At 38.9% G+C, this 24924-nt stretch overlaps 1 protein-coding gene across 2 annotated transcripts in view; it reads left to right on the plus strand.

Annotated features, from left to right (window-relative positions):
• Positions 1-24924, plus strand: part of rptor (regulatory associated protein of MTOR, complex 1) — a 237804-nt gene that overhangs the window by 58796 nt on the left and 154084 nt on the right. For both annotated transcript variants that reach the window (XM_057844749.1, XM_057844750.1), the window contains exons 5-7: positions 1216-1374; positions 2914-3060; positions 13865-14040. In XM_057844749.1, coding sequence (XP_057700732.1) covers positions 1216-1374; positions 2914-3060; positions 13865-14040 — 482 coding nt within the window. The remainder of the gene's footprint in view (positions 1-1215; positions 1375-2913; positions 3061-13864; positions 14041-24924) is intronic.

The raw sequence follows: 24924 nt of genomic DNA on the forward strand, positions 1-24924 counted from the left end.
TCGTGAAAAATTAGTTAATTCTTCTTGCGGAGCGGTGCTGTTAGCCTAGCCGTCGATTATTACATCATGCGTCTACGGAGTCTCGCGAGGGTCACGACGTCAAAGCATTACGGCCAACCCCCCCCCCCCCCCCCCCGGGAGGGATAATTTTTTCCAGTTCCTTGTTTCTTCGGGCCACCTTTAGTTGTACATCTAGCTGCGACTATTAACACCAAAAGTAACGCGATAACTTTAGCGGGCCCTTGGTGTAAGGGTTCCCGACTGGAACTACTGTCTGCCAGTACTGTATGACACACTGCTGTGCTTTTTTTCATGATTTCTCAAAGCCTACATTAAATAAATCACATAGACACTTGACGGAAGATGCATTTTGGTGACTGTGCTTGTAGGGTTTGTAGTTTATGGGCTGATTTCCCTGAAAGTAAGACTAGGAATTTAGCAGGCTTTTTGTGGAATTGTAGCTGACTGTAATGTACCTAATGTGGGTCAGTGCAGCAAGACCCACCGCTTGTCAGCGGGGCTTCCCACTGTGCTGTGTTACGACTCAAATCCATCTGGCTGTGCTTTGTGCATTATTTCACATAGCCCACATAATATAAAACATATAAACAAACTACAGATTATATATTCAGGGGACAATAACTGCCTAAAATTGACGGATGGCGCTTAGCCTTATATATTTGTAGGGTTGGGCCAGAAAGCAAGAGTTCTAGATGATGTCACTTAGACTTTGTTTTAGGCCATCCCAAAAAATCCTGCTGAACGACGTGGAAGAGTGGTTCTCACTATAACACAGAGATTCAGCACTCAATTGTTCTCAGCCTGTGCACATTTTCAGCACTTATTTTCAAACATTTTATATATTTAGAAACAAATCATCAAAATGGCTGCACAGTCACTTTAACATGATGAATAGAACTGTAATTTTTCTTTTAGTCTGTCTCCTAGGGTTTTGCAGATATGATATGCAGTGAGAATACAGTATAAATGTGGTGTCAAGGCATAAACATTATTTGTAAATGTTTGTGATTCTTTTTCTGAAAAGTAAATACAGGTATATAAAACTGCACAAATCATCCTTTTGTTTTCTTTACAAATAACCAATTGACATCACTTAAAAAGTACTCTATAAATGGGTCTAAATTCTGAAATTGCCATACATCAACAATCCTGATCATTTTTAGTCACACTTGTGTCTTTTTTGTTGTTTTTCAGGCACGGTACAAACAAAGCCTGGACCCCACAGTGGATGAGGTAAAAAAGCTATGCACGTCACTGAGACGAAATGCCAAAGAGGAGCGGGTACTCTTCCACTACAATGGCCACGGGGTTCCACGGCCGACTGTCAATGGAGAAATTTGGGTTTTTAATAAGGTAACTGTCAACTCATTATCAATTGTGATCGTATCATGTTTGTATGCATCAGAATTCAAAATGTAATTATAATTCGATGATTACAATGATAAATCACTGCAGAGCCTCCCAATATATGAAAATCCCCTAGTTATCTTGCACAGTATCAATGCGCCTCAACATTTAAATAGGACATCTTGTTTTACCTTATTCTCTGGCCCAAAAATGTCATATGAGCGAAATTGATATGACAATTTACCTGAGTGTTTCGCTTCAGGGACAATACATTTGCCTGAGGATCATCCATTAATTCCTACACTATGTAAATTTGTATTTTATCCTGCAGTTTCTGTTCGCTATATTTTGAATATGACTGAACATCATTACATGTAGCAAGTGGCAGCTGCTGGTGTTTTTGTCAGTGGCGGTACTACGAATAAAGCGCACCCTAAGTTCCAGTTTGTTGTATGTGCTGGTAGTCGCAAATCATGTCCGAATGGATTTTAAAGTTTACTCCTTTTTGCATTTCTGCAAAAACAAAAAAATAAAAAAATTGAAATAACCACTCATTGTCTTTTTTTTCCCTCTTTATCTTTTAAAGCACATGCGATCATGTCTTGACTGGTGCTTTGACTCACGAAAATGTTCTTTTGTTTTCTTTTTTTTCCCTCCTAAACTGAAAGTGGTTTACTATAGCTGGGATTTCTCACTGTACTACGGCAAAAGGCAGAATGTCGGTTTTGTGTATTTTGAGCATGTGAAGCCATCTACTTGGGAGCACCATCATCTTTGTTGCTAATGCCAAATTCACCTTTCTGGGAAATGCTCTCCATCTCAAGGTTGGCAAACCATTTGTTGCTATGACAGAGTGAGATGCCAAAGTAAACTATTGACACAAGTTTTGACTATATTTTGGTGGAAATTTTAACTGTGATTTAGATCATTATTATTTCTGTATGCATTTTAAGATGTCTTGTCTGCTCAGGGTAAATAAAACGAGAATTTTGCCCTATTTATCATTGTTTAAACAGAATGAATCATCACTTCTAAATCTTGATTATTATTTTTTAAGTTCTTGAAAAAGATTGATAAGAATCAAATAATTTTCAGAGTGCCTGCTGTTATCCCAGGACTAATTTTCAGCAAAGACAAAGACAGAAATATTGTTTTGAGTTGTTCAATGCCCCCATTCAATAAGTGAGCACCCACTCACAATGATACACTGCTCTTGTCCAAACTTAGCAGTTGCCACTCCATCCCCAATCCACCCACAGGCCTTGTGTCCTTATGCCATCCTCTCTTCTTGGCTTTTCTTCTTTTCCATGAAATCTTCTTAATGCATAACTTGTTTACGGCGGAATATATCCTTTCCGTCCATGGTATAACACTTTTATTGTTCCAAAGTATGTCTTGTTGTACTGCGTAATCATCAGGCCCTACATGTTTGAGGACTTTTATTTTTCCTAACTTGACATCATCAATCATTAATAATCCTACCAACGTGATTTTAGAATGCCACACCACTCTCATCCGTTACTTTCATCTCTGCTTCTCTTCCAGAACTACACTCAGTACATCCCGCTGTCCATCTATGACCTTCAAACCTGGATGGGGAGCCCTTCCATTTTTGTGTATGACTGCTCCAATGCTGGAATCATTGTCAAGTCCTTCAAACAGTTTGCTCTGCAGCGAGAGCAGGAGCTGGAGGTGGGCATGAATATGCACACACGTCCATACACACTAGGAGTGCGTATTGCCTCATATCTGGCAATACCAGGCATGAAAATCTCTCACCTTTCGGCGAAATTCGCCGTTTGAAGTAAAAAAGGGCGACCTACGTGAATTGCGTAGATCTGGGGAGAAATTCTTTTTGGGAGGGAGGGGGGTTGTCGGGAGATTTTATTTAATTATTATCATTATCATCATCATGTGATTAACTTAGTACGGAAACTGAGCAATTCAGAAATCGGTCCTTTAAAACAGTGACACTTGGACAGTCAGCAAATCCTTCCAGATGCTTCGCTGACGAGAACCAATCATCGGCCCAAACTGCGTTCCAATATTCCAATCGCACGCACTCTTTACGTGTACAAGGAGTGCTAGGAGACCCTTTGGTTGCATTGCAAAGCTGCGAAAACAAAAAGCAGGCCTTATCCACACCGGGGCAGACCAGAGCACAGCATACACACTTGCCTGTATTTGCCAGCAGATTGAATTTGGTGAGTAAGGGTTTCAATCGTTTTCATATTTTGCGATATAATAAAGTTACTGCTATTCGTTGCAGCTTGCGTTGAACACTGCTAGAGCTAGGCAAATCTCCCGTGAAAAAATAGCTCCCGTTAAATTGGCGTCAAGCTTGTGTATTTAGCGGTAATATAAACGAAGAAACGCACTGTTGAGCCAAATTAAGCGGCCTGCTCTCAGATGGAGGGGGGCGCTTCGCATCGCTCCCGTCGGCCGCCTGAGACGCGTTATTTTCGGCTTGGACTTGAGATGACGGCCGGTGTCGGCACAACACCGGCCCGTCGAGTGGCGGGAATGATTCTTGCTTCTTAAAGCTTTTCAGAAATACAATGATCCCTCGTTTTTCGCGGTTAATGGGGACCAGAACCCGCCACAATAAGTGCCCCCCCCCCCCCCACACACACACACACACAATTTTTTTTGCGCGTGTTCAATGCATTTATTCAGATTTTACATTGGGAAAAGATACATATATAAGACATGTTTTTTCACTTTTCCCCATCAAAGTATCATTTATAAATGGTTACTAAGCACTTCAAAATGTAAGAATTACATGTTTTAAACATGTTACTGCCCCACCGAATTATTTTTAAACAACAATAAAGTAGTGAGAAAATGGTTGACTTTATTAAATTCTTCATAGTGAGTCTACTCAAACCCTCTAAGGCTGCTCACTTTGTTAAACGATGATGGACACGTGCAAACTTTTTCTATGATAGAATTTTTTTTTAAGTGAGTTTTTTTTTTTTTTTTTTGAAGCAACTTATTTTTTGTTTGGATAATAATAAAGACACAAATGTCCTAGCCAAAATGTGGCCCAAACGCAAAACAACATTACTTCAATGTGAAAAGATGATTCAATCAAGAAAAATAGTTTTCAAATGCTTTTTTTGTCTCAAATTTTTTTTTTTTTCCAATCAAAAAAAATTTTTTTTTAATTGAAGTGACTTTTTGAGGATTAAAAATATTTGTTTTGATTGAAGCAACTCTGTTTTTCATTGAAGCAACTTTTTTTTTTTGGATTGAATAATAAAGACACAAATCCACCTCCATAGTTATTGAGAGAGAAAGAAATTAAGAAAGCTTTAAAAATAAAAGCCACCGGGGAGTTTGATTTTTAAAAAAAAATATATTTTTTTAAAAATAAGATTTATATTTCATTATATAGATTAGAGCTGTCCCGACTAGTCGACATAGTCGACGTCATCGATGACGTAAATCCGTCGACGAGCACAACATCCCGTCGACGGTTAATGAAGGGTTAAAAAAATATGCGCGGAAAGTTCAGAATGTCGGATGCTCTGTATGCAAGCGGGGAAAGCGGCACAAAGCCAAAAAAGCGCACCAGAGTGTCCAAAACATTGACTTATTTCAAAGAAATAAAGGAGGGTACACTCCCTAATTTCTAATTGTGTTGTTTTATTTGTGTGCACCGTAGCTCTTACAGTGTTATTACATCAAGGATGGAATAAAAGTTGTAAACCATCAGTTTAAGAGACCATCTTTTCAATCGGGATGCTACACTAGTTAATTCTATCAGCATTTGAAGTCATTGTTTATTTGTGATTTATTATTGTTATTTATGTGTTTATTTGTACTTTAGTAAATAATTTAGGTGTTCCAATATGTTTTTTGTGAATTGATAAGCGTCAACAAAAATTTCATTGCTAAATTAGTAAACAAAAACAACAAAAAAACATGTTTTTAAATTATTAGATTAGTCGACTAATCGTAAAAATAGTCGGCTGACTAATCGGGAGAAAATTAGTCGTTTGGGACAGCCCTAATATAGATATGTCTTGTAAAGAAAGGAGATTGAGGGATAAAAAAAGAGTTGAATGAATCTGCTAAAGGCAGTGGATACCTCATCAGCTGGGTGAATAGCACACTTGGTAAGAATAAGTTTGCAAGGATAGTCGGGTGTAAAATACAATTATAAACACAATTACAATGTTATTTTTCTATAGGATTTTATGCCGTTGCTTTATTAATTATTAGGTGCTAGAGTTGTTAAGAATGGATAATAATGAAATAATAGTTTTGAGAAAACTGAGTTGTTGGTGGCTCAGTGACCATCTGATGTGGTTTGTTCTCAGATGAACAAGTTGAGAAAGGAAGTTTTGATGCAGAGGTTGAAGGAAGAAAAGAGGCAGACAGACTGAGTGACAGCCAGAAAGTGTTGATGACAGTGTTGATTTCTATTCACTGTTGCCCCCTCCTAATTAAAGTATGTCACAGTTGCAGCCAATTATTACCTAAAGCTGGTTAAAATTGAAGTTATGTTGTTTTAAGGTGTATTACAGTGGGGAGAACAAGTATTTGATACACTGCCAATGGGAAAACCCATTGGCAGTGTATCAAATACTTTTTCTCCCCACTGTAAGTACTTGTTCATGTGCCCCTTTTGATCGACGAGCACCCGCCCCTCCAACGGTCTCTGCACGGCCCTGCTGAAACACAGTGTGGGTCGACAGAGCTCAATATTTTGTTGGGTTGTACAGTGTACCGGAACATATTTCCTCCACACCCTTCTCACCTTTTTAACCCCTGACCCGTTTTCATGCCTGCAATACGATTCCTATCACGATTCACAGGTGACGATTCGATTCGTTCACGATTTATCCCAACACTACACTTGAAGACGATTACTGCAATATTTATAAATTGTATTTATGTATTAGAAAAAACAAATCAAAATGAACATAAAAGCATAGGCGGAGTTTGACTTTTGTGTGTGTGTGTGTGTGTTGGGGGGAAACAAAAAAACTAACAAATTCAAAATATCCATCTTGCCTCCTCAGACTAAGCAAAGCAAAGGACTGTCTCCAAGGCGTTACGTCACATGATCTGTTTGAAAAATAATTTTTACACTTTATGAAATGCTTTCTAGGATTCATGTTCATTTCATTCATTTTTGCTCTTATGGTATTGCTCTACAACTTTTACAGACATTTTACCAGCTAGGTATTTATTTTAAATTTATACATACAGAATTGACCTTGTTTGTAAGTCGAAATGGTCGTATGTCGAGCAGGTTTTTCCCATTGGAATACATTATAATTCCATTAATTTGTTCCACAGCCCAAAAAGCTACACTAAATCCTTAGTAAACACTGCTGGTACGATAAAAAATGACAATTACACATAGCAAAACAAATAAATTATAAATAAAATCGTAATAATAATATACTAATAATAAGAAGAATTCCTGTAATAATATATCAAGTCGGGTTCTAATGTGGCGGACGTTTTTTGCTGTACCTGAACGCAACGCGCGGCTGACTTGTCAGAGAGAGGAAGCGGTGGAGGTTGAGAGTTTCAGTTTCACTTTCAATGTTTTCTTGAGAACACCATCAACTTTTGTGTTGGATAAGTTGTGAAATAAATGATAAAAACCTGAAGAAGCTGGAGATTTCTTTGGCGATGTTACCACAATAATAATTATCACCTTAAGTTATAAAGTCTGGCGAATGGTGGTCAGAGAAGTACCACGGAGATGTATTGTTGAGCCATTTCACGGACGCGCACCCCACGCTCATATTTCTCTATAACTTGCATCTTCATTTAGAAGGTAAGCGTCACCTTTTTGCTTGTTTCACCACATGTACCAATGTTTTTGAAACCTGAGTTGATTTCTCACACAAGAAAATCCGCTGTGCGTTCATCTGCGGTGCTGTCATGTCGCCGTATTTCGAGCATGTCGTTGGATTTAGAAACAAATGGCGAGTCAAATTTTATGTCGGATGTCGAAAAGATCGTGTGTCAAAGCTATCGAATGTCGAGGTACCACTGTATAGACCCTACTCACGTGACATGGAGCGGGGGCGTGACAGCCACGCCCCCGCTCCATGTTGTCCGGATACTAGTCATGTTAATGCATTAGCGCTTCGTAAATTCCTCCTATTATGGCGTGTTTTTCTGCTCGTTAACATTAATAATCAAAATGGTGAAGTCGTGTGTGGCGGTCGGTTGCAAAAACAGAGAAGATAGACGGAGAGACTTGAATTTTTACCGTATTCCGAGAGACCCGAAGAGAAGACCGAGATTGACTGCTGCAATTCGACGAGAAAACTGGGCTCCAAACGACTACCACAGATTACAGTATGTAGTAGTCATTTTATATCTGGTAAGATGCATTTAATATATATTTAGAGGGTTTTGGGCTGACAACCACAATTAAGATCATTGCTAGGCTAATCGCCGACAACATACACTCAGACGTTGTGAATGAACTACCTGAAAATATATAATTATAAGGGGATAATCAGACAGTTGTCATACAATTAATTTACAATTTCACTATTGAGGTCAAAAGCCAAAAAATAAATTCAACTAGGGACAATCTGGAGTAGTGCTATCGCACTTCATATTTATTACGTATTATATATGTATATAGTGAGAGTGCTATCGCTAAACCATATAAACATTAAAAGCCCTAGCTCCATTGACAAATGATATGAAATACATTAGACTTGACAGTGGATGTTAGCAAGAACAAAAGATTTTGAATTGAAAATTTCGTAACTCACCTTCCGAGCACAAGATTCCTGCCGAATTTTCGTGTACGAGGACCTGTTTCACCCAACCAGCAACGTAGCATTTATAAGCCTCCAAGCTCTCCAAGCTCCAAGCGCTTTTTCAAACTTTCGTGAGAATAGGCTGATTTTGTGTGGACAAGATAGTTGTAAATATCAGGATAGCAGATGTCAGGCGAAGCCAGCGGGTCGAAAAACATCGATTTAGGCATCAAATACGGATCTGGCGAATGGATAAACTGAAGCTTTTCCACGTAACGCCTTTTATGCAACGCATCCAATGAGTTTACAGCGTCAGATAACACCGGGGCTTCCATGAATTGCTCTATAACTTGCTCGACTAATTGAAAACAATGAGAATAGGTCTAAAAAAGAGGTACAATATGGCGGCCGGAAACAGCGACACGCCCATTTTGTGACGTAGGTGAGTAGGGTCTATAGGAAAGTCAGTTACATGCAATGACATTTTTTGGCCTATGGGGGGTGAAATTTCCCTATGTCTGAATGCCATGACCTGGTGTAATGTTGCAGTATATTATTTTTGAAAGCAGCTACACGCAGCTAGAACCTCACCACATGCACATGCACACACACTCGTTTCTCTTTGGCCTGTCTAAGTCTGTATAGGACATCTTCTGGTTCTAGACCACAGCCTGCCACTAAGTGACCTTTGGTCTATTATCTCAGAAGCATATCACGGGAGTACCTATTAATTCTGTTTGAATTGGAAAATAGCATTTTTTCATAACATTAAATGTATTATCATCTAGCAATGCTGTTGAAGCTTTTTGCAACACAATCTCTTTATCTATGTTAATGAAGCGTAAATAAATTTGAATCCGGTAGGGCTTTGATAGAGCTCAATGCAAATATTTATTGCAATAAGCTTTACAAGCACAGTTCCAGTGTTATTTTTGTAATAATTTGACGACAAAAAATACAGTTGATGTTAGTTTTTACTTTTGCAGTGTTGAGAACATTGGTAAATGTTAAACTCTGAATTAAATTTAATTTTAGCCTAATGCCTCAAGTATAATGCATAAATCTATGTATTGTGGCACATCCTATGCACCCCAAAACCACCCTTAAAAAGAATTTTCTTTCCACCCATTTGCTATCTGCTCCCCCAATTTGCTGACATATGTGCTCAAAATATAAAGCATAGGATCATCTGCCTGGTACTTTATATTTCATTCGGGTTTCCCCCCAAAAGCCCTCATATTTACCAAGTACCGGTACTACATTTCCGCGCTCATGATGAACATATCATTCTGTTTTCACACAACTACTGTATGTACAGTATGTGTGCCATGACAGCAAAGGAGTAAGCAGTCACTCTAACAAAAAGCAATAATTGAAAAGATATTCATTGATTCAAGTTATATGGAGATGAAAATTCTTATTCAATTTTAGCTCTCTGACTTGTAATAGATTCAAATTGAAGGTGACATGGGATTCCGTCTCCCAATGCGATAGATTCCACAAATATTTATAATTTGTGTAGAGCAAAGCAGGCAATTAGAGGAAAGCAGGAAGATCACATGTCCAATCGAAGACAGATTTATTTAAAAAAAATAATAATTTTTTATTTAAATCCCAGAGTCTACTAAACCTCAACTAAATGTCTTTTGCATTTTTTTTTTCATACCAAAATAAATTAAGGCACCGTAAGTGTTGCCATAGTAATGCTTAGCAGTGAATTAGGTTTCACCACCAGTGCACTTAAAGTGTTTTTTTTTGTGGAAGTTATATTCATTATTAGGTGTAAATAAAGATGTTAAATAGACAACACCTAGTATAATAACCTTTATGTAAATTATGGTTGCACAATGCTTTTAACTTTGCAAATCTTGCATTTCTAAGACCTCTGACGATGGACTAAATAATGTTTAAGCAAAAAAATGACATTGCTTACAAGCGCAAACATTGTGTGACGGACATTAGTCACGCCACTCGTGTACAGCACAATAAACTCTGATAGACTTGAAACAGGTAAAAGGTAGCTAGGAAAATAAGCACACACTCTTTATAAAATTGTGTCTGCACTTGTTCAATTCGTCTTTGTTCTTTCTGTTTGTTTGTTTTTGTCTGTTACTGAGACGAAGCCTTCATTACTTCCTGGCTCCATTAAAGCTTGCCTCTGAAATGTAATAGTCAATGCCTGACGAGAAGGCAGGACAATCTTAGATACTCTTAATTTGATTGGCTAAACTAGTACTGGCCTTTTAAAGTGTCTGCCAACAGGTACTTCGCCTACTTCTGGGAAATAAGTGTAATATTTAAGTTGTGTTGTAAACATAGAGGTCTGCATGAAATAGGGGGATGGAGGAATATGAAGCTTTAGTTGGTGTGGAGGATTTGCTGCGCTGCAATAGACCCACTGATGTCCATATGTGCGTGGCCCCCGAGTGCTTTATTATATGGTTAAGTTTTTTATATTGTAGTTACTTTGTAGAAGCTTTTGTTTTACTGTTGTTGTGATCATGTGAGAAGTTACATGTAACGCGCCGTCCCTATAGAATCAGTCTCATTAATAGGAAAAGCATTCCAAGCTATTGCATTGCTCTCTGATATACACAGTAGAGGAGGAAGAAAAGAAAGCTGTCATGGTAATTTTCATGGTAATTTGTGAGATTACAATATGCTAATGTGATAATTACACTGGATACTCTGCATTAATCAGCTTCTGCTTGCAATGCTGTCATATTTACCTTGAGAATATCTGTGGCACACACGTTCTCTGAATTGTCTTTCAGACAGCAATTCAATTCTGCGGTTGGCACAGTACCGCATGGAGCGTGCTGCTTTGTTATGTTTGTGTTTGGGAACAGTCGACAGTTTCCTCATTAAAGAATGAGCACGAGAGGGGAAAAAAGTCATGCTAGAACAAGATTGCTCAGATACATATGGAACTGCCGACCAACATTGCCTGGAATTCCTTTTATACAGAATATACAAATGACTGTACAGTGATCCATCGTTTTTCACGGTTAATGGGGTCCAGAACCCGCAGCGATAAGTGGAAAAACCTTCTATTACTTTCCTTGGCTGTGACCCTTGGAGTGACATGTGGAAATTACAAACTGCTCAGGATCACTTTTAACATGTGGCGTTTATTGCTGCGAACACAACACATGTTGCACACAACATGGCTGCCTCGAACGTCGCCACACACGGACATTTATTCCAGCGCGTGCTTTCTCATGCCCCTGCCCGCGCAATGCGCACACAGACCCTGTCTTTTCGAAGGCAGCACTTAATTCAGTGAGTCTATTCAAATCCTCTCACTTACACACAATGAGTTGCCACAGCAACTGTTTAACAAGCTAAATGATGATTGACGCATGCAGCGCTTTTGAAGCCCATAACTCTGGCAAGATCAAGCACAAACATCTGTCAACATCCTTAACTTTAATAAGCAACCCTAGTGCACGTGCACTGCCTGCCTGGGGAACGAAGAGCAAGGAGAAGGAGCGAGAGTGAGACTAAGTGATTGGCTCGGGACAGCTCATCTGTATTTATTTATTTATTTATTTTATTGAAAAAAAAAAATCCACGATGTACTGAGGGCGCAAAGTTTGAAGCGCAAAGTAGCTAGGGATCACTCTACATATATTAAAATTATAAAAAACAATTTTAAGCACTTGAAATGTAATAATTATGATGAGTTTTAAACATGTTTCTTTCCCACTGAATTATTTTTAGACAAGAATAAAGTAGTAGGAAAATGCTTTGCTTTATTAAATGCTTCATAGTGAGTCTACTCAAATCCTCACAAGCTGCTCACTTGCACACAATAAGTTGACACAGCAACTGTTTATCAAGTTAAACGATCATTGACGCATGCTGCGCTTTTGAAGTCCGTGACTCTGGCGAGATCATTCACAGCCATCGTTAACTTTAACAAGCAATTCTAGTGACGTGCCTGATGAACAAAGATCAGGTATAGGGAAGGAGGGAGCAAGAGTGAGACTATGCGATCGGCTCGGGCCAGCTCATCTATATACTGTATATATATTTTTTTTTACTGGAAAAAAAAATCTGTGATGCACTGAGGCCGCGAAGTTTGAAGTGCGAAGTAGCGAGGAATCACTGTATTGTTAAAGTTCGGCACTTTACTTGTGCTATATAGTGGCAAAATGGCAGTATGAAATTATCTTGATAAAAAGGAAGCACTTCTTTGCTAATTAATCTCATAGCTTTGAGACATAGCCATACATGAGACTATAACAGCTAATGATGGGTCTTCATCAGCTTCTCTCCAATGTCACAAATCTTCTTACAGCTCATTCACATCTACTCTAGAAATGTTAGCAAACACAAATCAGAAAAGAAACATCATCAGAAATGTAGTTTAGAGGGCCAGTATAGTCCCTTGTCAACATGAATAAGACCTTGGCAACTTTATGCATGAAAAAGTATTTTAAATTACAAGTCCGGGTCTTTTAAGACTTGTCAAAAGGAAAGTGTGACCAAACCAGTACTCACACACATCATCCAGCAGTAGTGAGTAAAAACTGAAATCAGTCAAGTTTGGGACTTGATTTAAAATGTTACTATTAACATTGTAGTTCAAATCTGGGTTGGAACCTAAATGATCATGGTATTTATTCACACAAATGATGATATCTTCTGGTTTTGGAGTTCAGCCTAGTATCCCTCATTCCATGTTGATACATTTCTTTGGATAGTCGCAATGGAGCGATTTCCTGTGTCCACTCAATTCTACTCCCATTACTCCAAACTAGTCAACCAATAATATTTTTGCAAGGTTGTCACTGTCTAAGCTCTTTGACCGTTGCTCATTTCATCCACTGCTAATTTTGATACCATGCCCCTTATAAAGGTCTCCTGACACATTACTCAAGCTGCTTGGCATGAGCTCCAGTCATATACCATTTGGCGTGGCTGTACAAGGTTGCTTGCTAGATCAAATTGAGTGACCCAAAGCATTGGGTATCAGTGGTAATGAGACTTGGAATGATGCACACCCTGATGTCATTTATTGGCTCAGCTGGGGAGGTAATGAATTCGAAAGGCCTTGAAGAGCTGTTTAGTGCATCTTTTGGCGGCCTGTTATCTATGCTCTTCTTCATAAATTCTTAAAGGAGGGAGAGTCATCAGCAATACCGTGATTCCTGGAAATGATAACACTCAACACGCAGATTATGGATGGATTGCTGTTGACCAGAATGGAATGCTCGTTACCCTTTAGTATGTATGGTACAATTTACAGGAGCCTCTTCTTGTTAAATACTTTGCTTATTCCTCCAGGAATTAATAACTTTCAGCCTAACTAATGTCACTCGCGGCTCAAAAATGTTTACACCCATGTTCAAAGGTTTTGAGACACTTTCTCATCCTACTGAATGATGAAGTGTCTCAGAATTTTTGACCGCAGTTGTACCTTGACATTAACATTGCATTAATATAGCGTTGTGCAAGAGCAGGAATCCAATCTGCAGATACAAATTATGAGGTCTCATTGTGAAGTCTAGGCGTGCTAACCAGTATGTTCAAATCGGTTGTACTTACAGTATGTAAACATTTATGAAGTTGCTTTAAATACTTCTACAGTGCATTTTCATTTGTTGTTTGGTGGCACAGCACGAACACATATTTTTACTCCAATGTCAAGTGATCTACGATATTTAGACACATGCTTAAAGTGTTGCTATCTCTCTCTTAATGACAGAAAAACCCAAAGTGGTCGCCTTTGTGTAATGTTGCAGGTGGCTGCCATCAATCCCAGCCATCCACTCGCTCAGATGCCACTGCCACCATCCATGAAGAACTGTATTCAGCTGGCCGCCTGTGAGGCCAGCGAGTTGTTACCAATGAACCCTGACCTCCCTGCTGACCTGTTCACTTCCTGCCTCACCACGCCTATAAAGATTGCCTTGCGATGGTAAGATCTAAGAACAGACCCAGTAAGTGAAACAAATGGAATTTTCTTTGTATGACAAAAATGTGTTGAAAAATATCAACCTGTCATGGATTTTCATATAGCATATGCAAATGCTGTGCTTGGCTGTCATTTCCTCAGTTTATTATTCAGTTACACACAAAAGTAGTCATCTTTGATGAAAAGAAAAAAACTGTAAACCAACCTCAAACAAATGTGTTGACTTGGGTTCAGTAAAAAAAGTTAATGAATGATACTAAGGCTCGATATGTTCATTAGGGTGGTTTGTCTAATATACTAGTCACATGGTCAGAATGCATGAGACTATAAAATTGAAAATATGAATCTTTCCTGGAGCACATTGGTTGCATCAGCCGAGGAGCATGTTTGTGTGCGTATCAAAATGATGGGTTTGTAAATTCAGCCCCTGGTGATTGCGTCACCTCAGAAGTCACTTTCAGAATACACTTTAGAAGTCGCTTGCAGAATACAGTATGACATGCACGTTTAAAGTCAGCCGCACACAAGTGCTGTTAAACGAATATCCATTTTTCGTGATCATGCTCCCTTATTTTTCTCTCAGGAACATGAAACTGCCATTCATTTTCATTGAAATCAGTCTGTAAACAACTGCCCCTGGCATGCCCCCTTTCAAACTGTCTGTGACCTCTTGGTTGTCTGTGATGTCAGAGCCACAACTAGACATGAAATTTGCTGGACAGCCAGAGTGCAAAAAGGAATATACTGTACTATAAAACGGCTGTATCTACTCATATTTTATGTAGTTGACGCTGTCATACGAAACTCCGCACAGACAAAATGAGAATAGTTTCGGAAAAGTAAAAAAAAAAAAAAAGCCATTTAAACATTGTGCGCCCATCAATATGGGTCACTTTAGTGAATTGCTGTTGCTTTACACTAAGGATTGTGCTTTAGTCACTTGGTCAACGTGTGTTTTGGGATGGAATGGCTGAAGCTCAACTTTTAAATATGTCTGCAAAGCCGCTTGGTTGAAACCCGTCACCTGGTCAAAGCTGAGAGAGACCGACAGGACAAACAGGTTAGCAAAATACAGCGGTACCTCGACATAGAGCAGGGCGGTAAACCGAAAATTTACCGTTACCGAAATTCTTCACGATGACCGACGTAATTTTGACCATGTCGGTAAATTCGGTAATTTAATAAAAGAAGAAAATATATTTTTTTCATCCCGCTTTGACTCTGTGTTGTTCGGCTATGTTCATTCCCCTTTAAGAAAGCAGACAGTGTGCTTACGTTTGGAGTCACATGGTTTTCAGGAAGCCAATCAAACAGAAGCCCGGTAGGCTAACGCTAGCTGCTAATGTTAGCGGCTAACGCTACAAGTAAACGGGATGAAGTCGGGCTTAAGTTAGCTTCGCCAAACTTTCACCCGACATTAAGTAAACTCTTGACGGGTTCCAGATAGGGATGGAAAAACCGAGGCTTTCTGAAACAATGAACCACTTTTAAGACAATTGTCCTAAATTGAATCACTGTTTGACACACTGCAAGAGCCCCATCTACTGGATAAACAGTGCACGTTTCTTTTTAAAAGTAAAGTTGACAAATTGCCTCAGCGTTACATATCTTCAATAGAATTAAGTGGATGTCGTCTATTTCAACCAGGAGATCGTGTCGTCATTAAGTGTGATTTACACAATTAAAGTTGACGTCTTTAAGCCTGTGTCATTGCTTTTGTCTGCGAAGATGTGTTCAAAGCAGTATTTGTAATACACGACAGTGCTAGTCTTGTAAGTGGCTCGTCCTAGATGACGGGGAGTAACTACAGTATGTATTGCTTATTTTTTGTAAAAATTACAGTACAGTAAGCACAGTGCTTGGGAACAGGAATATTATTTATTGCATACTGTAAGGAGTTCTAAAATCATAAGATGTAAATAACTGAGCCGAATAAAAGAAAGGAAAGGTTTGTGAAACATTTTATTTTTTAATTAAGTATAATTCCTGGGGGGCGGGTGGATGTGTCGTATTTGTATCTATTCTAAATATCTAAACGCATGCCACTATCTAGTGTATAACAATGCGGAATGAATTTAATGAAATTCAAGTGATGATATTTTTCAAGTCATACAAGCTGTTATAAATGTTCACACAAGAATTCTTATTGTTTACAAGATTTTTTTTTTAATACTTAATGTTTAGACTGCATGTGCAATTTTTAAATTGAAAGCTGGTAAATACATTTAACGAGAAACTGTTAATTTGTATTCCATGCATTGATTCAAATTTTCAAATTATATAACAGTTTGCTTGGGCGAATTTATCGTCATTTATCGTTATCGAGGTAAATCTGCTCAATTTATCGTGATATGTACTTAAGGCCATATCACCCAGCCCTACCTCGACATACGATCGTTTCGACACACAATTTTTCGACATCCGACGTAAAATTTGAGTCGCCATTTTTTTCTACATGCGACGACATGCTCAAAATACCACGATTTATGACAGTGCCGGAATTTCTTTGTTTTCCCGCATGACGGATGTACGGCGGATTTTCTTATGAGAGAAATCAGCATGGGTTCCAATAATGTTAGTGCAGGTTGTGAAAAAAGGAAAAGAGTCAGGCTTACCATTGAAATGAAGATGGAAATGATAGAAAAATATGAGCGTGGTGTGCGCGTCCATGAACTGGCTGGACAATATGGCCGTAGAATGTCTACGATCTTGACGGTCCTCCTCCGACCTCCATTCGTAGGCTTTATTAATTAGTTAAGGTGACAATTATTATTGTGGTAACATCGCCAAAAAATCGCCAGCTTCCTCAGATTTTTAATAATCCAGAACTTTTGCTTCAAAGAATGCCAACTGTCTGCCACAGCTGAGCAAAGTGAAAGTAAAAAGTCCCTCTCTCAATGTGTCAAGTCAGCCACCTGTTGTGTTTAGGTACATCACGCAAAACACATCCACCACATTAGAATCATTACATTATTACAAGTATTATTATTAATCTTACTATCATTATATTATTATTATGATTTTTTTTCATAATTTATTTGTTTAGCTCTGTGTAATTTCCATTTGCAATAGTAACAGAGCATTTATTAAGGATTTAGTGTAGGTTTTTGGGCTGTGGAACGAATTAATTGAACTATAATTTATTCTTATGGGAAATCCTAATAATAATAATAATAATAATACATTTTATTTGTAGAGCGCTTTTACCAATGCTCAAAGACGCTTTACAGTAGGAACAGAAACAGCAAACAACGTGGACAGAACAAAACAAGAAAATAATTATAAGTTAAAAGCTAGTTTAAAAAGGTGACTTTTTAACAGTTTTTTGAATGTGGGAAGGTCTGAACATGAACGAATGGGTTTTGGGAGTGAGTTCCAAAGGGAGGGGGCGGCAGCGGAGAAGGCTCTGTCCCCCCTAGTTCGGTGTGTTCTTTGTTTGGGCGGTGCGAGGATGTTTCTGTTAGAAGAGCGGAGGTGACGGGAAGGGGTGTGGGGACAGAGAAGGTCTGTGAGGTAGGGCGGGGCCAAGTTATTGAGTGCTTTGTAAGTGAGAAGGATGATTTTGAACTGAATTCTGTATGAAATAGGAAGCCAGTGCAGTTTGTGGAGGACGGGGGTAATGTGGTTCCTATAGGGGGTCTGGGTGAGAAGGCGTGCAGCAGAGTTTTGGATATATTGTAGTTTATTGATGAGTTTGGATGGAGAACCGAAGAGAATGCTGTTGCAGTAGTCAAGTCTAGAGGTTATGAAGGCATGGATGAGGGTTTCAGCAGTAGAGAAGGTGAGGGAGGGGCGAAGACGGGCTATGTTCTTGAGGTGGAAGAAGGCAGTTCTGGTGATATGGTTGACGTGGTAGTCGAATCTGAGTTTATTGTCAAAAATCCTGCTCGTCATACGGCAATTTCTGCTTACTAACAAGGTCCTGGAGCGAATTAAATTAGTATGTAGAGGTACCACTGTATATTGTCACACATTCAAACAACTTCACTTCAAATTGAAGTTTAATGAGTTTGAATTATTGATGATGATAGATAAAGCACTATATCAGTGCAGTCCATAAATAAACAAACTAAGTCAAACAAACGGCACAGTTTTAAGTTAAATAGGCAAATTCACTTTTCTACATATATGTCATGACTACATTATTCCTTGATGTAAATGTGTGATCATGGTGAATGATGTAATTTTTATAATTTTGCAAACTTGCTGGCAATGGAGCCAGGAAAAGCAGAAGAGCACCCCCCCTCCCCTATTTTAACTGTGTTGCACGAACATTTCATCTTACCACCATGCATCATTTATAGAAACTTTGCGCTGCTGCAGTACTCAGTGCTCCATTGAGGCGACATAGCTTCCTGGCTTTTGAAGGACTGGAATAAATTAGAAAAATAATAACCATGTTTTTTCAGAATACCATATATTATAAACTCTTGGCTAATGTTTACAAAGGTAAGATGTCTTTCATGTTTTCAACGCTGCACTACAAATGTTCTCATATACAGTGGGGCAAATAAGTATTTAGTCAACCACTAAATGAGCAAGTTCTCCCACTTGAAAATATTAGAGAGGCCTGTGATTGTCAACATGGGTAAACCTCAACCATGAGAGAACGAATGTGGAAAAAAAAAAAAAAAACTGAAAATCACATTGTTTGATTTTTAAAGAATTTATTTGCAAATCATGGTGGAAAATAAGTATTTGGTCAATACCAAAAGTTCATCTCAATACTTTGTTATGTACCCTTTGTTGGCAATAACGGAGGCCAAACGTTTTCTGTAACTCTTCACAAGCTTTTCACACACTGTCGCTGGTATTTTGTCCCATTCCTCCATGCAGCTCTCCTCTAGAGCAGTGATGTTTTGGGGCTGTGTTGGGCAACATGGACTTTCAACTCCCTCCACAGATTTTCTATGGGGTTGAGATCTGGAGACTGGCTAGGCCACTCCAGGACCGTGAAATGCTTCTTACGAAGCCACTCCTTTGTTGCCCTGGCTGTGTGTTTGGGATCATTGTCATGCTGAAAGATCCAGCCACGTCTCATCTTCAATGCCCTTGCTGATGGAAGGAGATTTGCACTCAAAATCTCTCGATACACAGCCCAATTCATTCTTTCCTTTATATAGATTAGTCGTCCTGGTCCCTTTGCAGAAAAACAGCCCCAAAGCATGATGTTTCCACCCGCATGCTTCACAGTGGGTATGGTGTTCTTCGGATGCAATTCAGTATTCTTTCTCCTCCAAACAAGAGAACCTGTTTCTACCAAAAAGTTCTATTTTGGTTTCATCTGACCAAAACACATTCTCCCAGTCTTCTACTGGATCATCCAAATGCTCTCTAGCGAACCGCAGACGGGCCTGTTCGCGTTTCAGCACGGGGACACGTCTAATAGTGCAGGATTTGAGTCCCTGGCGGCGCATTGTGTTACTGATAGTAGCCTTTGTTACTGTGGTCCCAGCTCTCTGTAGGTCATTCACTAGGTCCCGTGTGGTTCTGGGATTTTTGCTCACCGTTCCTGTTATCATTTTGACGCCACGGGGAGAGATTTTGCATGAATCCCCAGGTCGAGGGAGATTATCAGTGGTCTTGTATGTCTTCCATTTTCTAATAATTGCTCCCACAGTTGATTTCTTTACACCAAGCGTTTTACCTATTGTAGATTCAGTCTTCCCGGCCTGGTGCAGGTCTACAATTTTGTCTCTGGTGTCCTTCGACAGCTCTTTGGTCTTGGCCACAGTGGAGTTTGGAGTGTGACTGACTGAGTTGTGGACAGGTGTCTTTTATACCGATAATGTGTTAAAACAGGTGCCTTTAATACAGGTAACGAGTGGAGCCTCGTTAGACCTCGTTAGAAGAAGTTAGGCCTCTTTGACAGCCAGAAATCTTGCTTGTTTGTAGGTGACCAAATACTTATTTTCCACTGTAATTTGGAAATAAATTCATTAAAGGTCAAAAATGTGATTTTCTGTTTTTTTTCCTCCACATTCTTTCTCTCATGGTTTAGGTTTACCCATGTTGACAATTACAGGCCTCTCTAATTTTTTCAAGTAGGAGAACTTGCAAAATTGGTGGTTGACTAAATACTTATTTTCCCCACTGTATCTCAATATTGTTGGAAGTTTTTCTGACCCCAGGAATCTTTCATTTTTACATGCACACACGCGCTCATCTCTGTGTACTTTTAAATCACAGAAAGCAGATGGATGATTAAACACGTTTTGTATTCAATATTCAATCTGGGCATAAAACCTTTTATGATATACTGTATGTAAGTGAGAGTGACAGCCTACCTTCAAAGGGTGCCCAACAGTTACCGTCATGTTTTTTTCCTGCCATAAAGGTTGAATAGTTTAGTTTGTCTTCCTTAAATATAAAACCACATCCAGCTATGACCTTCAGCATAATGAACTCTTAGTGTTATGCCATTAATATTGATATCACTTGCCAACATCCTATTTCACAGAACAAGTTTCGGAATTATATTGACCCAACTCTTCCTCGAAGCTTTCTCACTCTATAACTGGATGTTGTAACTTGCAAAGAACTGCGCCTTTTCACTCAAACAGCAGTTTATTTGCTCTATTTACAGTATTTTTCAGACAATATGGAGCAATGTATTATAAGGGCCACAATCGATGAAGTACATTTTGATACATAAGGCGTACCTGATTATAAGGCGCATTAGTGTGTCAATTTGTCATTTGCCTTTGAAATTGGAAATATTGTTTCATTTATTAATTGTTGTGTTAATTTCCATCTTGATAAATAATGAATATATGATTTGTGGGCTTTACTAGAGCAGTATAATACATATACTATAATTGTCCAACAAAATAGGTTTTAGGTCATTAAGTCCTACTAGAATTCATCCATGCTGACTGTCAATTTTTAGGAAAAACAAAGGATTGTAAGTGCGCCTTATAGTACCACAAAATAGTCATAATGGGCACTTTTTTAAGTACTATTGATTTAACAACTTAACAAATTTATAGTAAAATACGAGACCTGAGGCCTTTATGGTGATTAGCCAGCCATATAACATTCTGAGATTCACTGTAAAATCAACTGTGTCAGGAAGATTTGAGGAGGCACTAGTGGGAATTATTTTAAATTCCAGACCAAATTTCCACCTGACATTGAAGAGAATAATGATTTTGTTGAGTAGAGTCCTCCTTCTTGAATCACACTTTTTTCAGTACGACATATTATTTAGCCTGCTCCCTGATCTCTGCCAATTTCAACCCCACAGCACTATTTCGTATGTTATTCTCTGCTCCATATATGGAATTTTGCTCGTCTGAGTTTTTTTTTTTTTTTTTTTTTTAAATAATTTAATACTGGATTGTACTAGAAAATGAGTGTGAGTTACCTTAATGGTGGCTCACTTAGTATGTGTTTTTGCATACCTTGGTTTTTAAATTTTTAATGAGTGGCAGCAAGGGATGGATGATGGTGATACAGAAAGAGAAGAGAGGCAGACAGGCTGTGTACATGTTTACATTACATTACTCAGGTGAGCGGGAAGCCATTACCAATAGAGATCTATCTGTAGTGATATTTCCACTGGTATATTTGGCTGAATGTTAGCTATGATTTTGAAAATGTTGAGGAAAGGCCCAGTAAATAACTGACTTTACAGAAAAAGCAGCACATGTCAAAAATGTTGGTCAAATATATATTGCCATGCTTTACAGTTATCTTCTTGTAACCTGATTTCCAAGAGTCACATTGTGAGAGGAATTTTAGATTTCTTACTAGCTTTTTTGTTCACTGTTGATACTGCTGTCAATTTATCCTGTTAAACCAGACGTGTGGGTGGCGACACGTTTACGCATATCATTTTTGAAGCCTCGTCACGCTGTAATTACGCCACCTACGTGCCACTGGTTGGTCTCATTTGAAAGTGCGAAAGTTGAGGTCCACGTCCGTTTTTACTTGAAGTCGCTCGCCCAAGTAAAAATGTACATATTGTCATTTGAGTTTATAGTGTTATTGTTCTTATAAATAAGCAACAAAACGCTGCATGGACAATGTGTTTATGTCCATATTTCCATCATTTCTTGTCCTTTTTCATAACCGAAAGCACCACGAAAGACTACATATCCTAGATGCCATCGTGTGGTCACATAGGATGTAATGGGAACATTTTTAATACATTGCCGACCAAGGCACCTCCTAAGGAGAGGGAGGCGAGGTAGCGAGTGACGGAAGGTTGGATAGAGCGAGCAACTTTGAAACGTGCGGAAGGAATACATTTAGCGCAAGCTAATTAATTATTTCATCAACTCAAGGAAGAGGATGGACCAGATTTGCCGTTGTTTTCTTGAGATCAGTCGGCATGTTGGGATTAGTGACAGGCTGACAGCGCAAACGGCGGAAGAGTGGGCTGCGTGACATAGTGTATGACGTAGCCCTTTGTCTTGTTGAAGACTGAGTGGCATGCCTGAAAAAATGAACTGAACTAGTTTATTGTCAATATTTTTTAAAATACTTTTTTTCCCAATGTCATATTTGACTTTTTTTTCGCTATCTTTTCAACTTTCATGTAGATGTGTGTGTTCGAGAAGCTTGATTGCATGTATGGTATATACTTTTGATAAAGTGATGGCTGCAATACCTAACCTCACAGAGAGATATCCTCCAAACCCTTTTTGTGTTAGAGGATATATATGCATTATATATTTTTTTTCACAATTTTGCACTGTTGGTCTACTCCGCAGGGTGTCCGGGCTCTCCCTTAGAGATAGGGTGAGAAGCTCGGTCATCCGGGAGGGACTCTGCGTCGAGCCGCTACTCCTCTGCGTAGAGAGGAGCCAGCTGAGGTGGCTCGGGCATCTGGTTCAGATGCCTCCTGGACGCCTCCCTGGAGAGGTGTTCCGGGTATGTCCCACCAGCGGGAGGCCCCGGGGACGACCCAGGACACGCTGGAGAGACTATGTCTCTCGGCTGGCCTGGGAACGCCTTGGGATCCCACCGGAGGAGCTGGTTGAAGTGGCTGGGGAGAGGGAAGTCTGGGCTTCCCTGTTGAAAATGCTGCCCCCGCGACCAGACCCCGGCACAAGTGGAAGATAATGGATGGATGGATGGGTCTACTGATAATGGATGGATGGGTCTACTGTATATAACCTTTTTTGAATATAGTATGTGTAAAAGCCAAAAACTCCTATAACCATGCCTGGTGTTTGTGTCGATTTGGCAATTATAAAACTCTTATTATTTTTTCTATCTATTGAATGTTTATCCTAACAAGTTGAATAAATATTATCAAGCTTCAAAACTGTTCGTCAAACGTGTTTGGGACATCAGTATTACAAATTTTGACAAAAGATTGTGGGATTTATTTTGTCTTTTTGCGTCCAAAATGTTGATTGTAATTGATAAATGAAGCAAAAAAAAAACAGTTTAGACCTGAAAAAAGGGACCCAACCAGGCCATTGTGAACATTTTTTAATAGACTGGCAACATGAATAAACAGGCAACATTTCAAAATGGGCTAAGGGATAGGGACCCAAGCTGAAGGGATAAAATGATCTGTAGATATTAACAGTATCAACAATAATGAGGAAAAAAAAATAACGTTGTTGTGTTATGCCGTGTTGCATGCCATCTTAAATGAAGCGTGTTAATTAAAATGGTTACACACGATTTTAAATTAGTGAAATATCAATCAATTATTGATGATTCCCCTTCGTTTTAAGCATTTATGACTTATGCAAAATCATGTGCTGTACATGTTCTGTTATTGGTACGCCTTTCAACATTACTATTAAGATTAGGTGATTATATACGCTATAAACAGTTTTTTTACTAATGATAATACACAGATGAAGTTTTAATATAGAGAAAAACTAAAACCACTGCAAGCAATAATACTGTACGTGGCATACACTTAAAAAGACTGTGCTTGTGTGTGTGTGTTTCCAATATTTTGAACATTTTCATACATGAGATAGGTTGAAATGAAAGCATGCCCTTGAGTGAAGTGTGTTATCCAAGTGTTTTTTTAAAAAATTTATTTGATTGCAGTCGCGTTTGGCATTTAAATCCCGCTGCAGATGGTAGGTTTTGAAATTGTGCATCCTATGACGTCACTTGCTGCCCACCCTCTTAGTTCATCTTTCACGGCCACTATTATCGGGAGCGCTAAGCATTGAGCCGTCCGGAGGTTGCCACTTCCGGCATACGGTGTATAAATAATACATTACATTAATCTATACATGCGCAATCGCTGTGGTTTAGTGCAATACTTTCATCACACGACCGGTTCCTGACTTGTCATCAACCCCACCCCCCCCAACCTTCCAACCTCCGTCCCGCAACACTCTCTGCCTTTTACCCAGCTGAGAAGCACCTGTGCTGGCTTGTTCGCTGCCAAAAGTCAGCTTCCACATGTGACACCTTTAAACCTCAAAATGTTCTGGTTTGAGGATATCCTGTGTCTCTAGGTGTAAGATAATCGACAACGGACACTTATTACTCATTTAGTTGTTTCAAGAGATTTTCTTTTAAAGGCCTTTGAGGTTTCCGTCAGAATAACTCGTGCACGCACATGCACACACACACACACACACACACTTTCACATCAAAATTTGTTCTTCCTTGCCTTACTTTAACATAGGTTTTACAGTAACTAGAAACATGTACAATCTGTTTTATTTTTTTCTTTGGATCATTAAAGTAGCAGACTAGTTTTCCTGGGGGGAGGTAAAAAAAAAAATTATAAAAAACAATGTAATTACTGATACACTGCATGGTTTTCCATGGACACATTTGCCACCAATAATGTGTGTAAATGAGCTGGTTATGTTTGTTCATTTGATCGTATAACATTGAGAAGCTTTTATGTGTACACCTAGAAACACTTTCACTTTTCTGTTGGTTCAATTAGTT

Source organism: Corythoichthys intestinalis, chromosome 8, assembly GCF_030265065.1.
Source record: "Corythoichthys intestinalis isolate RoL2023-P3 chromosome 8, ASM3026506v1, whole genome shotgun sequence".
Taxonomy (NCBI): domain Eukaryota; kingdom Metazoa; phylum Chordata; class Actinopteri; order Syngnathiformes; family Syngnathidae; genus Corythoichthys; species Corythoichthys intestinalis.